Source organism: Hakea prostrata, chromosome 3 (genome assembly GCF_041222555.1).
Source record: "Hakea prostrata isolate BN-2017 chromosome 3, UWA_Hpros_2, whole genome shotgun sequence".
NCBI classification, from domain to species: domain Eukaryota; kingdom Viridiplantae; phylum Streptophyta; class Magnoliopsida; order Proteales; family Proteaceae; genus Hakea; species Hakea prostrata.
Window position 1 is genome coordinate 15,472,811 of NC_142602.1, and position 15,373 is coordinate 15,488,183.

Here is a 15,373-nt window from a genome sequence, read left to right on the forward strand (position 1 = left end):
ATGATCTGCTATAGAATGTAATCTAAATTCTTTTGTTCGTATTTTATAATAAAGCTACCTCTTCCAAAATAAACAAAAAGAAAAGCAGCAATCAATGACTCAGAACTAACACTGAACCAGTCCCACAAGATGACAGTATCCACAATAGAAGTCTGCAATTCATGAGTAGAGGGCCTCAGCTGCCAAACAAAACAGCCGCAGAGCCTGACTGGCGCTAACCAAACCCAACGATGCCAGAGTAGACCCTTGGGTGGACCTCAAAAGGAGCCTTTAGCACACCTAGCAGTCAAGGGTCCCAGACCAGAGGAGGAGACTACCCATGTCGCATGATGCCAAGAAGCCCCACACCTAGAACTCTGGCCAAATGAGCATTTGCAGAACAACATAAATTCAGGGAACATTGATCCCAAACACATCAGGCTGGAGCTTAATACAAGAAGACCCCACTGAACAACTAAAAATTTCCTCATTAACCATTAATGAGGAAATACCCTATTTGTTCCAATCGCAACCATGACCTTCTGATGATGAGAAGTAGCCACAACGAACACTATTGCCTTCTATAGCCATATTAGCAAAAACCATAGCAATCTAAGCAATAAATCACCATTCAAAACCAGAAGTAAAGAAATCTAGCAACTCAGCACCATAAATACACTGACAATCAGTGACGCCAACACCCCCTAACCTGCCAAACTAAGGAACAAGAAAACCCGAAATCCTCGAGAGAAAATAAGAGAGAACCATACAGCACAAGGAACAAAAAGCAAGACGTCCACTGAAGCGGGTGCCATAGCCAAATGGATATCTCAAAAGTAACAAACACAGATAAGGAAATATCAGGACAAATCAAAGAATAGAACGGGAGAACATGGATAAGAGACTAGAGACGGTGAGACCTCTCAACTCTCAACGTTTAGCTTTTCAGATTTGGCCAATGGAGAGTTATTGAACTCGCTGACTCTTGGGGTAGTACCATGCCTACTCATTTTCCAGGTTTGGTTTGGACGGTTCACACCAACAGAGGCCAAGTTGAATTGCAGCCATTTGCGTTGGCACATCCCCAAAGCACAAAAAAGCTGCCAGGTTCCATTGGTCCCTGCAGTTTTTGGAATAATGAACATCTTGACCTGACTAAGCAAATTGAAGAGGATTTCAGTTGCAAAAAAGAACAACGTTAGAGAGGAGAGTGAGAGAAAGAATCCAGTGATGCAGTGCGGAAACATGTCAACCTAGGAAAATTGAACTATATTACTCTTCTTTTCCATAAAAAGACCAAAGGTGTATCACAGTCTCACAAATAGATGCATTCATTATAGATATAATCATATACACCTGAGAACTTTATGATCATTTTTGCAAGTTTACACAATATACTTCAAAAACAAGCTGAATCCTGCACAAAAGATAACATGATAAAAAATTAACACCCAGATTATTTTCAGAATTAGCAGGTGAACATATACATCTACTATTTTACTGCAGAACTTTCTTCAGGGAATCACCACTCATGAGTGCCCTTCGTCACACCAATAATGATAGCAATTATGGCAAGAAAAGCCTGCAAATTGTGATACATTTGTCAGAGTGCTAAGTAACAAATCTGGAACTAACTAGAATAGAAAAGAATTTTTAGTTAAAATACAAACAGATCCATGGTCTAGAAAGAATAATTTTGAGTTAAAATACAAAAAGATCCAAGGTCTAAAAAGAAAACAAAAAACAATAAGAAAAGTGTGATCAGGAACCAGTTGCATAATAAAGAGTAATTAACCGAACAAACATTTAAGTCCATATATCTCCATACATAGCAATACAGAATATAGCTGATAGCCTACAAGAATCTCTAGGCATCAACTGCAATTGACCACAAAGCAGCAAGACTAATCAATGCTAGACAAAACATCCAACTGCTGAAAATTTGAAGTTCTGTCAGTTCAATCTGATCTCTTTGAATGCTAAGGTTTAAACCTTCAGTTGTTCCTCCATTCCATTTGAAAATCAGCAACACAAGGGTGTGGATGCTACCAATGAATTAGCTTATCCCGGGGGGGTGGACCTGGTGGTATTGAAGGGGAACCTAGCGATGTAGCATATGTACTAGACCCTCTGGGAGCTGGTGCTATAGGGGAACTCAGCATTGAGAACGTTGACAACGAAAACTAATGTATACATAAGAAGAGAAAGGAAGACCTACCAAGAAGATTCTTTGGATCCTCATCTGTATACAAAATCCATTTCCTTCTAATTAGATCTTTCCATTGTTGGATGGGAAGGAAGGAGGAACAAGACCTTACGCTATTCCTACAGCCAAGTTTGTTACCCATGATGCAATTTCTCCTACAAGTGTTCCTACCACAGTTTTTCTTTCCTCAACTGCTACTCCCAAATGTATCATTATGTCGATGTGTGACCCATGGGAGGAAGCTAAGAATAAGGAAATGATGGCCATTGTGAAGAAACCATAATTCAAAATTGCAGGGTTCCGGATTGCATGTAAATGGGGCAACTCAAAAAAGTGACAAATCATTATGTCGATGTGTGATCCATGAGAGTCTATTCAAGTCACCAAATAAGTCATTGACTCTACGTATGATTTACTTGTTTAGATTGCGTATTATGTTTAACAGTACTTAAACAATGTGTAATTATACATTAGGACTCACCCATATACTACTAGTCAAAGGGTGCAACTCCAAAACACCACTTAAGGTGACTATTTTTGCAATCTAAACATTTATATATGCTTATATAGCCTAAAATAGGGTTTGCAAGAAGTTGAAGTTTCCGACCCTAATTTTGTTTCATGCCCCCATCAAAATATTGCAGAGAAAAATACTAAATTCAGGCAAAATTTTAGCATTTCAGAAGTCTAGGTCAAGCCAAAATGGCCTGCCTAAAACAAGATGCGAAACAATGGGCCAAAATGGTGACCAAAGGATATAGTCAAGCATACAAAATTGACTATCAGGAGATATTTTCTGTTGTGGCTAATACAGTTCCATAAGAGTCCTTTTATCATTGGTACCCAGTTGAGGTTGGGCACTTTATCAACTGGATGTAAAGAATGCATTCCTCCATAGTGACTTGGATGAGGAAGTGTAGAAACAAACTCCTCTAGGCTTGAAGTTTCCATTGGGAAGTGTGTCATCTTAAGAAAGCTCTATACGGTCTCGTTCAAGTTGTCAATGTTTTATTTAGTGAATGAGGTAATGATACCATAGCAGATGTAATCACCTATGGAGATGACATTGTGGTGACAGGAAATGACCATGAAGAGATCTAAACACCCCCCCCCTCCCAAAAAAAAAAAAAAGGAGAAAGGGGTTGTACTTTACTGCATTTTGAAATTACAGCCATTGGACCCCCAAGATATTTCTGGGTAAGCGTCAAGGTCACAAGAAGGGATAAATATTGTCAGAAAATAGTTTGAGCTGGGTTTGTTTAAGTAGACTGGATTGTTGGCCTGTAAACCAGTAGACTCAACTATTAATTAAAATCACAAGTAATCGGTGCAGGGAAGCATCAAAGGTTAGTGGGAAGTTGATGTAACATTAAGCAACTCACCCTAACTGCTTACATTGTTGGGGTACTGAATCAATTTATGCATGCTCCTAAGAGTGGGCATTTGGGTGGTGCATATTGCATCCTCTGGTACTTAGCCTGGGAAAAAGGATGCTGTGCACCATGTCACCATATATGACCATTTGAGAATTGAAGGCTACAATAATGCTCATTACGCAGGATTTTTGCCAATAAAAAGTCTATATCAAAATATTGGACATTTGTAGGTAGTAACCTAGTCGAACAAAGAAGGGAAAAATTCAAAAAAAAAAAATCTGGTGTGGCTAGGTCAAGTGCTGAGGCAGGATTATGTGTCATTCATGAAGTCCGGAATTCCATTGGCGAAGGGGTTAGTTCCAGAATGGGGGTTTGATAGTCTTCTCCAGACTCCAAGCAGCTGTACCGTGACATAATGCTGCTATAAGGGATATAGAGGCGGTGGTGCTGTAGTGAGAGAGGGAGGGGGAATTGTTGACAGGGACAAGACTTGCTTCGCCATCAAGTGTCTTCATGGACAGAAGATTCGTTCAAGATGCAAGTTATGCAGGAGCCCTTTTCAATAACAAAAATGGAGGTCATGTCATTGAATCCTTCAATTCTGACGTTGGCACAGGAGGCACACAATGAAGTGGGATCTTCAAGCCAAACAGCCATTTCACAAAGCTAGCTTGGAATCTTCAATACCTACTTGAATGGGGAGACTCAATAATGACGATTGCATTTTTCTTCTTGATAGGGAATGATGGAAGTGGGGAATAAGATTGACAACCTGACTTGTTCAGTGGTTAAGATTGCTGTTGATGATTCATACAGTTTGACAAGAACGTGTCCTTCCTCCTGAGGCTCCTTGCTATGGCTTGTTCTGATCACAGTGGTTGTGATTGCTATCTTGAATTTCCTCGCCTGTGAGTGCTTTGCATGAACCCTCACCGGTGTGACTCATGAATGCTTGATGCTACTACTCTAATACTCTGGTCATTTCATCATTGATAGACAAGACAGGTCAAATTTCTTTCTTCTTTTTTTCCCCAATCCCCTTACAGAAGTACCATCTGAAGTTGGACTGTTTCATCTTATATCCTATATTTTTTAAGCTCATCTGTATAGAAGAGACATAGGAGCTAGAGCAGGAGGGGGAGGGTAGTTGCCAGGATGTAGGAGCACCAGAACCAGTAGCAGGGATTGACAGTGATGAGAGCAGATGGAAGGAAAAAGAAGAGATTTCTTTTTCCCCACCGACAAGCTGATCAATTAGTTGATTCCAAAATAAACTATCCAGACCAATTCCGAGTTTTTGAACTGTAGAAAGAAACGATTGTAGTAGAATGGCTTATTGATCCATGATCTCAAGCCCTTTATTTATAATAAAGTGGAAAGTAGACTATTACAAGGAATAGAAGTTTACATGAATGCAAACTCTAATTTAACTCCTATACAAACTCTTATTAGACTCCTAATAGAATCCAACACTCCCCCTCAAGTTGAGGCATGGATATCACACATGTCCAACTTGACCAAAAAGTATAAAACATCTGTCCAGGTAAACATCTGCAATTTGATCTTCAAACTTATAGATTACGTCTGCCTTATAGACTTCCATTTGATTTGTCCTCATCTTTACTGCAACTTTATGTCTCCAAGGAAGAACGCCCAAGTAAAAAAGTAGAATCTTCAAATGTTGAGAAGACCAAATTTCTGCACAAATCTAAGGGAAAATATATTTTTGGGGTAACAATAGCTAGGGTAAAACAGCCAAAGTGAAAGTTTTGATTTGTAGCAATGTTAGATCTTTAAAGGGAAAGTTTGCCAAGGGATAATCTCCAAAGGTAGGGGAAAATTTGTCAAGATAAGTGACAATCTCCAAAGGTAATAGAGATCAAGTTCTGCAAAGGTCAAACGACAAGTCTTTTGCAAGGTTAGATCTTCGAAGGGAAGATGTCAAGTTAAGGGGCAAATCTCCAGGGTTAACAGAGACCAAGTTTTGCACAGTCAAAAAGATAGCTCTATAGCAATGTTAGATCTCCAAAGTGGAAGATTGCGAAGGTAAGGAACAAACTTTCAAAGATAACAAAGGTCAAATTCTACATAAGGAAGTCTACATGAAAGGCTTTGAATTGTAGACATTTTCAATCTCCCCCTCACGTGTAGCGTTACACGTGGGAAGATAATAACAAAGGAAATTCCAACGGGGAAACTTGGAAAGGAAGAAATTGTAATGGTAAGATAAAAGTATCAGGAAAACAAATCTAGAGAAAATGACAAAATTTGAAAGGGGGTTGACCGAGCCTACAGTGCCACTAATGAAGGTCTGATATTACCAAAGACCGGATTAGAAGATATAGTCAAAGCAGAAGTATCCTCCAATCGGCTCGAGCAAATAAAGTCCATTTACCACGACCAATCTCCTTCCCCAGATCCTGAAGTAGCTAGGTAGGAGTTGGTAGGGGTGGTAGAGGAAGCAGTGGTCGAGGCTGTACCGGCAGTAGAAGACTGCATAATATGTCGCAGAGTAGCAAACTCCTCCTGCAAAAAACCAACGTCTGCAGAGGGTGTGGTGGAAACTGTCTCAGAAAGATTAGTCTTTGGTTTTCCCTGTCTTTGTGCTCGTTTTTGCTCAAAATCAGCAGGCTTCCCATGCAGTTTCCAACAATTTTCCTTGGTATGATATGGTTTGTGACAGTGCTCACATTTGACAATCTCTTTAGCCGGATCAGATTTAGTGCGACCAGACTGTAAAGCTGATTTCTCCATAATAGGAGTATGAAGCATGACTAATCGACGATCTTTCCTCACACTAAACAAGAGCATAAGACTGTTCTAGTGTAGGAAAGGGAGAACGACTTAAGACTTGCACTCTGATCTGATTGTATTCCACGTTCAAACCTGCCAAGAAGTCATATACTCAAATCTTATCAATGTACTTCTTATATGTCGCCACATCATCTGGATTAGTGGGGTGATAATCCCCATAATGATCCAACTCTTGCCAAAGAGATCGCAACTCAACATAATAACAGTTAGTTCCTTTTGGGTAGTCTCATGAAGCTTCTTTCATAGCTCATAAACCTGTGCATCATTCCCCAACTGTCCATATGTTTCAGTAGTAGCCTTCCAGATTTGGGCTGCGATATCAAGTAATAGGTAACCCCGGGCAATATTTGGATGCATGGAATTCAAAAGGAATGACATAATAAGAGAGTCGTTTGATATCCATTTATCCTGTAAAACACCTGCGGTAGGGTTTGATAGTAGTGCCCGTAATGTATCCAACTAGTCCTCTTCCAAAGAATAGTCGTGTAAGCAGATCGAGACCAGATCAAGTAATTTGTGCCATCAAATCTTATCGAAAGAGAATGAAAAGTGGAAAAATATTCGGATCCAATGGGAGCAGTAGTATCATCAATAGTTGTCATGTTGACAAAATTATCTGCAGTTCTTCAGTCTTCACCTTTTCGAAGTAACAGAAACGTCGCAGAATGCAATAGCCAAACAACTCAGACAATTTTTCTCCTTTTTGGTCTGGTTCAGTCTGATTCGTTTTCTCTTCTTCTTCTTGAAGTCCCAAAAGCTGGAGAGACGAAGCAAGTAGCAGTAGCGATGGTGTTTCTTCTCTTTCTTCTCTTCTTCTTTCCTTTTCATCCTGGTCTTCCCTAATCGAACCCACTATAGTGCAGTGGGTACTGAAGAACAGAGAAAAAAAAAAAGGAGATGGGTTGCGAGGGTTTGCGATGGGTGCAGTGGAACTGAAGAACCGGAAAAAAAAGAACTGTGGGTTGCGAGGGTTTGCGATGGGTGCAGATGCAGCGGTGATGGTATGCCAGAAAAAAACAATGGGTGAAAAAAAATTTAGGGAATTTCGATGGCTTTTGGCTCGATAAGAGATGCAGCGGTGATGGTATAAGCAGGGTTCCTCTTCTCTTCTTCTTTCCCTCCTTTTTCTTGTTCTTGCAGTGGCGATTTCATCCAAAATCGAAGAATCGATAGGTGCAGAAAATTTCTGAATTTGAATATCTGCGATAGTTGTAGAAAAAAAGAGGAATTTGAATGTCTGCGATAGTTGCAGAAAAATCCTGCGATAGTTGTAGAAAAAGTTCTGCAATTGTTGCAGAAGAAAGAGCTCTACGATGGTATTACAGTTGCAGAAAATTCCTCCGGTGGTTGCGAAACAACTGCGATGGGTTTTACGGTGGAGCGAAGAAAGAGAAAATCTGAAAAAATCTGCGATGGGTTTTGCAGAAGGAAAAAATTCTTCAATCGAACTTAGGCTCTAATGCCATGTAGAAAGAAACGATTGTAGTAGAATGGCTTATTGATCCATGATCTCAAGCCCTTTATTTATAATAAAATGGAAAGTAGACTATTACAAGGAATAGAAGTTTACATGAATACAAACTCTAATTTAACTCCTATACAAACTCTTATTAGACTCCTAATAGAATCCAACATGAACCTTGGTCAAGACCACATACCCATTGTCCAAATCTTCAACACTGGTTTTGTTCATTTTATCCCATTCTCCTTTTTGTAAAATTTTAGATGTTTCCTTGCTACACTATAAAATAATAAATAAATAATAAAGGGATCAAACACCCAACCTTAACTTGATACTAATACAACTAAAACAATTTGAGTAATATAAAGGAAAATTTGAGAAAGCATGCCATAATCATAGATAGATCAAGCAGGTTTAACAAATGCCCTCAGCTACTGCTGCATGGAAGGGGACTGGATCCGAATCTGAGCTATGAATTTAAAATCCAAAAACAATGGTATAAAATTTGGATACAAAAGTCAGATATGCATAAAGATAATCAGATAATTAATCCTTCCCACCACAGCAATCTGGTACTTGAGGAATACTTACACCAATGGTACAAGCAATGAGACCTGGTTTCTCTCTGTAGTCTACTCTCCTGACACAAATTAGCATGATAGCTCCTACATACCAGGGGATGGCCGCAAGAAAGAAGCCAGTGATAAAGCTGGAAAATACAATCAGCATTTTAAATCAATCATACCTTTCATTGGTAACTCAAATATAAATATTATAACAATCAATATTGAGAGTTAAGACAAAAATAAGAAGAATTATGTCCAGGACATGAATTTATACATCCTTCATCAGAAAAGAGGACCAATTCCAATTAAGATTGAACTGGATGGTTAAGAAAATGGCATTAACTTGGATCTGCATGGAGCTTTTTGGAAGAGAAGAAAGCATTGTTATAAAGGGAGAATAATGTGAACTTACAAAAACCAGCCGAGACCAATCCCACAACAAGGAAGACGGGGTTCTCTCACAGGTCTTCCTTCAGCAACTGCATAAGCTGAAATACAAAATTATTTAATGGTGAATAGAAATATAGAATTCTTGTCTACTCTGGGGCAAGAAAAAAGCATATACAGATGACAAAAGCTACAGACCTAATTGGATAGCTATCATCAAGAATAGGCCAACTGTCCATACGAACATAGGCCTGGGTAGAAGGTCTAAAATATTAGAATGACTGCGGACAACATTCTAGCTATTCTCCTAGAACGTTGGCTTATCAAAGGCCTACAATCGAAAAAGACAAAGGGTGTTCAACCCATATGGATACAGAATTCTTCCCACTAAACTCCTTGCCACAGTGGCCATCCCCTATCTTCCACCTAGGTTGTACAGTCTTAGCCTAGGAAATGAAAAAGCCACAATAATTTTTATATTTCTGGATACCCAGAAACTTCTAGCCACACACACATACAGCATCATATAGTTACAGGCTTTGCAATTGTTCTTACAAGCCTGTTTCAGGAATTTTGACCTATAAAGCCCAGTCAAAGTTTATGGTCAGAGTAGTGATTTCGAAGAACAAGAAGGCCAGGAACAAACCAGGCCATCAGTGGGGCAAAACTCAGCCAAGAATGGACCAATAGGCATAATGTTGAATGCCTGATAAGTTATGCCGATCATGGGTTGACTAATCTGGGTTTCTATTAGAATGGGCCACTTCTATTCTTCAAATACAAGGGATCTAGCAGGATTAGTCTTAGTTTCAAGTAAATCTTATTTTAGTAGTGTCTCTAGAAGAGTTGGATACACATGCTATAACCCAACAACAGATTCTAAATTATTAAGTTTCAGAAGCATCTCTATTTTGTGGAAAAACTTAAACCATATGTTATTCCCCTCTACCATACATTGGGGCTTTTTCTTGTTTAAGTTTTCTTACTTAATTGAAGTTATTAATAAAGGAGCAAACATTATCCAACAAAGATTTGAGAAAAATGATCAACCAAGAACTTGTGTGAGTGCTGTGAGAGATAAAGCATGGTCCCCTCGGACTCAGAACTGCTCTACTGTAGAACCAGTAGGGAAGCCATGGTGGGATTTCTTCTCCACAGTTAAGTGGGAAGCCTAGCATACGTTATATGCTAGCTTCCTTCATTTTATTTTCTTCTAGTTTTTATTCATGTGCTCTCACCTTATTTTGTAACTTTTGTTTACACTTGCTATTCTTCACTTCAATTGCTGTCTTCTGTTGTTTCCAACCTAAAGTTTCCATAGTTAAACACTTCCTATTTTCATAGTTTCATGATTTATCCCAATCTTCCCATTCCCCTTTAAATTTGGCAACCCAGTCATTGTACCTAATAGTCTTCGTGATCAGAGGTGCAACCAGATCTAATCGTCCTTCAGCCAGATTACAAGTATTGGTTTTTGGAGGATTATTGAGAGACTGCGGTTCTAGATATGTATAGACTATTGGTTCCAGGTCATGGGTAATCATACAGCCGTCCAATCATGTCACTTGATAGTTGAAAAGGTTGAATAAATACAAAAAGAGAGAAACATTATTCTGCTAACAGTGAAGGATATTCAAATTATAGTCTGACAAAATTAAATTTGAGTTACAGCAGCAGTTTAGTATACAAATATGAAACCTTTCTGATGGAGAGAATCTAATTTGTCTAGCATTGCTGTGTATTTTAGGTATTTAGTAGATCTGTCTAGTTTCTCTATAACAGTTCTTCTTTCATGTAGCAACCTGAGCCATGGATCTGGAATCTTCCTTTGCGGAGCCACCTAGGCTGCTGGATCCTAGATTCAGTGCTTCACAAAATACCAGAATTCCATCCTCCCAGCTAACAAGAGACCTAGAAATGGTAGCTTCCAGCCTTCCACGATCTCAAGCCCTTTATTTATAATAAAATGGAAAGTAGACTATTACAAGGAATAGAAGTTTACATGAATGCAAACTCTAATTTAACTCCTATACAAACTCTTATTAGACTCCTAATAGAATCCAACATGAACCTTGGTCAAGACCACATACCCATTGTCCAAATCTTCAACACTGGTTTTGTTCATTTTATCCCATTCTCCTTTTTGTAAAATTTTAGATGTTTCCTTGCTACACTATAAAATAATAAATAAATAATAAAGGGATCAAACACCCAACCTTAACTTGATACTAATACAACTAAAACAATTTGAGTAATATAAAGGAAAATTTGAGAAAGCATGCCATAATCATAGATAGATCAAGCAGGTTTAACAAATGCCCTCAGCTACTGCTGCATGGAAGGGGACTGGATCCGAGTCTGAGCTATGAATTTAAAATCCAAAAACAATGGTATAAAATTTGGATACAAAAGTCAGATATGCATAAAGATAATCAGATAATTAATCCTTCCCACCACAGCAATCTGGTACTTGAGGAATACTTACACCAATGGTACAAGCAATGAGACCTGGTTTCTCTCTGTAGTCTACTCTCCTGACACAAATTAGCATGATAGCTCCTACATACCAGGGGATGGCACGAGAACGAAGCCAGTGATAAAGCTGGAAAATACAATCAGCATTTTAAATCAATCATACCTTTCATTGGTAACTCAAATATAAATATTATAACAATCAATATTGAGAGTTAAGACAAAAATAAGAAGAATTATGTCCAGGACATGAATTTATACATCCTTCATCAGAAAAGAGGACCAATTCCAATTAAGATTGAACTGGATGGTTAAGAAAATGGCATTAACTTGGATCTGCATGGAGCTTTTTGGAAGAGAAGAAAGCATTGTTATAAAGGGAGAATAATGTGAACTTACAAAAACCAGCCGAGACCAATCCCACAACAAGGAAGACGGGGTTCTCTCACAGGTCTTCCTTCAGCAACTGCATAAGCTGAAATACAAAATTATTTAATGGTGAATAGAAATATAGAATTCTTGTCTACTCTGGGGCAAGAAAAAAGCATATACAGATGACAAAAGCTACAGACCTAATTGGATAGCTATCATCAAGAATAGGCCAACTGTCCATACGAACATAGGCCTGGGTAGAAGGTCTAAGATATTAGAATGACTGCGGACAACATTCTAGCTATTCTCCTAGAACGTTGGCTTATCAAAGGCCTACAATCGAAAAAGACAAAGGGTGTTCAACCCATATGGATACAGAATTCTTCCCACTAAACTCCTTGCCACAGTGGCCATCCCCTATCTTCCACCTAGGTTGTACAGTCTTAGCCTAGGAAATGAAAAAGCCACAATAATTTTTATATTTCTGGATACCCAGAAACTTCTAGCCACACACACATACAGCATCATATAGTTACAGGCTTTGCAATTGTTCTTACGAGCCTGTTTCAGGAATTTTGACCTATAAAGCCCAGTCAAAGTTTATGGTCAGAGTAGTGATTTCGAAGAACAAGAAGGCCAGGAACAAACCAGGCCATCAGTGGGGCAAAACTCAGCCAAGAATGGACCAATAGGCATAATGTTGAATGCCTGATAAGTTATGCCGATCATGGGTTGACTAATCTGGGTTTCTATTAGAATGGGCCACTTCTATTCTTCAAATACAAGGGATCTAGCAGGATTAGTCTTAGTTTCGAAGTAAATCTTATTTTAGTAGTGTCTCTAGAAGAGTTGGATACACATGCTATAACCCAACAACAGATTCTAAATTATTAAGTTTCAGAAGCATCTCTATTTTGTGGAAAAACTTAAACCATATGTTATTCCCCTCTACCATACATTGGGGCTTTTTCTTGTTTAAGTTTTCTTACTCTATTGAAGTTATTAATAAAGGAGCAAACATTATCCAACAAAGATTTGAGAAAAATGATCAACCAAGAACTTGTGTGAGTGCTGTGAGAGATAAAGCATGGTCCCCTCGGACTCAGAACTGCTCTACTGTAGAACCAGTAGGGAAGCCATGGTGGGATTTCTTCTCCACAGTTAAGTGGGAAGCCTAGCATACGTTATATGCTAGCTTCCTTCATTTTATTTTCTTCTAGTTTTTATTCATGTGCTCTCACCTTATTTTGTAACTTTTGTTTACACTTGCTATTCTTCACTTCAATTGCTGTCTTCTGTTGTTTCCAACCTAAAGTTTCCATAGTTAAACACTTCCTATTTTCATAGTTTCATGATTTATCCCAATCTTCCCATTCCCCTTTAAATTTGGCAACCCAGTCATTGTACCTAATAGTCTTCGTGATCAGAGGTGCAACCAGATCTAATCGTCCTTCAGCCAGATTACAAGTATTGGTTTTTGGAGGATTATTGAGAGACTGCGGTTCTAGATATGTATAGACTATTGGTTCCAGGTCATGGGTAATCATACAGCCGTCCAATCATGTCACTTGATAGTTGAAAAGGTTGAATAAATACAAAAAGAGAGAAACATTATTCTGCTAACAGTGAAGGATATTCAAATTATAGTCTGACAAAATTAAATTTGAGTTACAGCAGCAGTTTAGTATACAAATATGAAACCTTTCTGATGGAGAGAATCTAATTTGTCTAGCATTGCTGTGTATTTTAGGTATTTAGTAGATCTGTCTAGTTTCTCTATAACAGTTCTTCTTTCATGTAGCAACCTGAGCCATGGATCTGGAATCTTCCTTTGCGGAGCCACCTAGGCTGCTGGATCCTAGATTCAGTGCTTCACAAAATACCAGAATTCCATCCTCCCAGCTAACAAGAGACCTAGAAATGGTAGCTTCCAGCCTTCCACCAAAAATGACCTTGACTTGTTATTTGCACATAGAAAAGAGAATAGAGGCAAGCTAATAGAACCACTTCATATTGCAGGAGATATGGATAAAATACTCCTGAAGATCATCATACTTATTCAAACCTCTGTCAGTTTGTTACATTTTCATGCAACGATATGAAAACATCTACAAGAAAGACTTCAAAATTTTGCACTTCCAGTTGTCTTTAGACCCACAACTTGGCGAACCAAATTTACCCCAAAGACTTCTCTGTTTAGATTGCCAATAAGCCTTCAACAAATGGATCCAAATTAGAACCCACTGTGCAAACATATGAAATCACAGATTTTTATGCACCTTGCCGCTGCTTTGACCCTTTTCCAAACACTGACCTAATATGCTCCTGTAACCTTTCATAAGTGCCTGGAAACCCCTTAACATGCCCAGACATTGTCTGCAGTTCGACCTCAATGTTTATCACTGGTGGAGCTGCCAAAACGTCTAAGAATCATCTGGACTCACCAAAGACTATTAAACACTAAATATATCCAGATGCCCCCTATCTGTTTAGTCACTATCTATCTCGAGTATTGCCAGGACACATGTACATCAATACAACGGCCTGCAGTGGCAAACAATGACAACCAACTCTCCAGTTGACCAACAATATCCTAACAGTCCAACCCAAAGCTTACTTTGAATAAACTAAGCCTTTTAGATGACTTATCTGCACCAATTCTCCCCTGCTTGAAAAGAGGTGGCTAATTATAGAATGTTCTCAGGAGATCAAATGGGAATGTCAATGCCATCCCCCTCTCCCCGTGAAAGAGATTAAAGCACAAGGTAATAAGGCTATTCAAAGAGGTCAAGAACAGGCTCATCTTCCCAGGAAAATTAAAGATCTGAAACGGGCAGGTGTATGAATAATTGAATTCAAACCAAATTGTCTATGGATTCATATCTAACCTTTTTTCCCAGATGACTTACTCTACTTGCAAAAATGACATGATTTGACCAACTGACGACCATAAACCATATGGGGAACTTCTATTTCAAAATCTCCGACTTCGTATCTCCTTAAAAAAAATGCTTTAAACTCCAATTCCCATCCCAACCAACCAGAAGGGGGAAAACAAAAAAGGCAGGTCAAAAGCCAAAAGATCAGAAAGACCTGTCTTCTCATTTCCTCGAAGGCTCAAAGTGCAGCACAAAATCATTCATCATTAAGTTTACCCTCAAGAACAACAAAGTAATCATCAAAATCTAAGTTATTTGAATTGATCGTGACTCGAAAAATGAAAAGAGAGAACAATACCGGGAACGGCTTGATACCCCTGAGCGTAGTAAGGAGGTGCAGAAGGTGAACCCGCACCGGGCGGAGGAACCGGCTGAGGGAACCCCACCGCCGGCTGCTGTGGAGGATAACTGGGAACTCCTTGAAATGTTCCGTACTGATGTTGATGCTGCTGGTGATCACTACCACCGACAAAACCTCTGGACTTGCCTTCTTCACTCATCTTCAGAGAAACAGACGAAAAGGAACAGCGATCTTAGGGTTAGAATTTCCGCGTCTTTCTGCAGTGATTCAAACAATGTCTCTTTCCAAATTCCAACGACACCAAACCGGTGATCTTCGCCTGGATCCTACCAAAAAAAATAAAAAATCTTCGCCTGGATAAGTTATGTTCTTGTTACGACAGTAAACGTTTTTTTGGTAATCGACAGTAAACGTTATTACAACGCTGAAATAACGCAGCAGATAGATTTTACGCGCCAACGCGGTCTTGGCACTTGGGCCGTACACGTGGCAGAATTGG

At 39.0% G+C, this 15,373-nt stretch overlaps 1 protein-coding gene across 1 annotated transcript; it reads right to left on the reverse strand.

Moving 5' to 3' along the window:
• Window positions 1-1,194: 1,194 nt before the first annotated feature.
• LOC149021142 (large ribosomal subunit protein eL20z-like) lies at window positions 1,195-15,261 on the reverse strand. The gene is made up of 4 exons (XM_089149395.1): window positions 14,872-15,261; window positions 11,662-11,737; window positions 8,429-8,546; window positions 1,195-1,561 (listed from the first exon to the last, which is right to left on the reverse strand). The coding sequence occupies exons 1-4, from the start codon at window positions 15,071-15,073 to the stop codon at window positions 1,502-1,504; spliced, it is 456 nt and encodes a 151-aa protein (XP_089005521.1). The 5' UTR covers window positions 15,074-15,261; the 3' UTR covers window positions 1,195-1,501.
• Window positions 15,262-15,373: the final 112 nt, after the last annotated feature.

Bases quoted from the DNA above. Each gene is read 5' to 3' on its own strand.
- LOC149021142 (XM_089149395.1), bottom strand. From the start codon at position 15,073: ATGAGTGAAGAAGGCAAGTCCAGAGGTTTTGTCGGTGGTAGTGATCAC. The intron at 11,738-14,871 runs GTATTGTTCTCT...TTTGTATTTCAG, and splicing joins GGGGTATCAAGCCGTTCCCG to CTTATGCAGTTGCTGAAGGA. The intron at 8,547-11,661 runs GTAAGTTCACAT...TGTATTTTCCAG, and splicing joins ATTGGTCTCGGCTGGTTTTT to CTTTATCACTGGCTTCTTTC.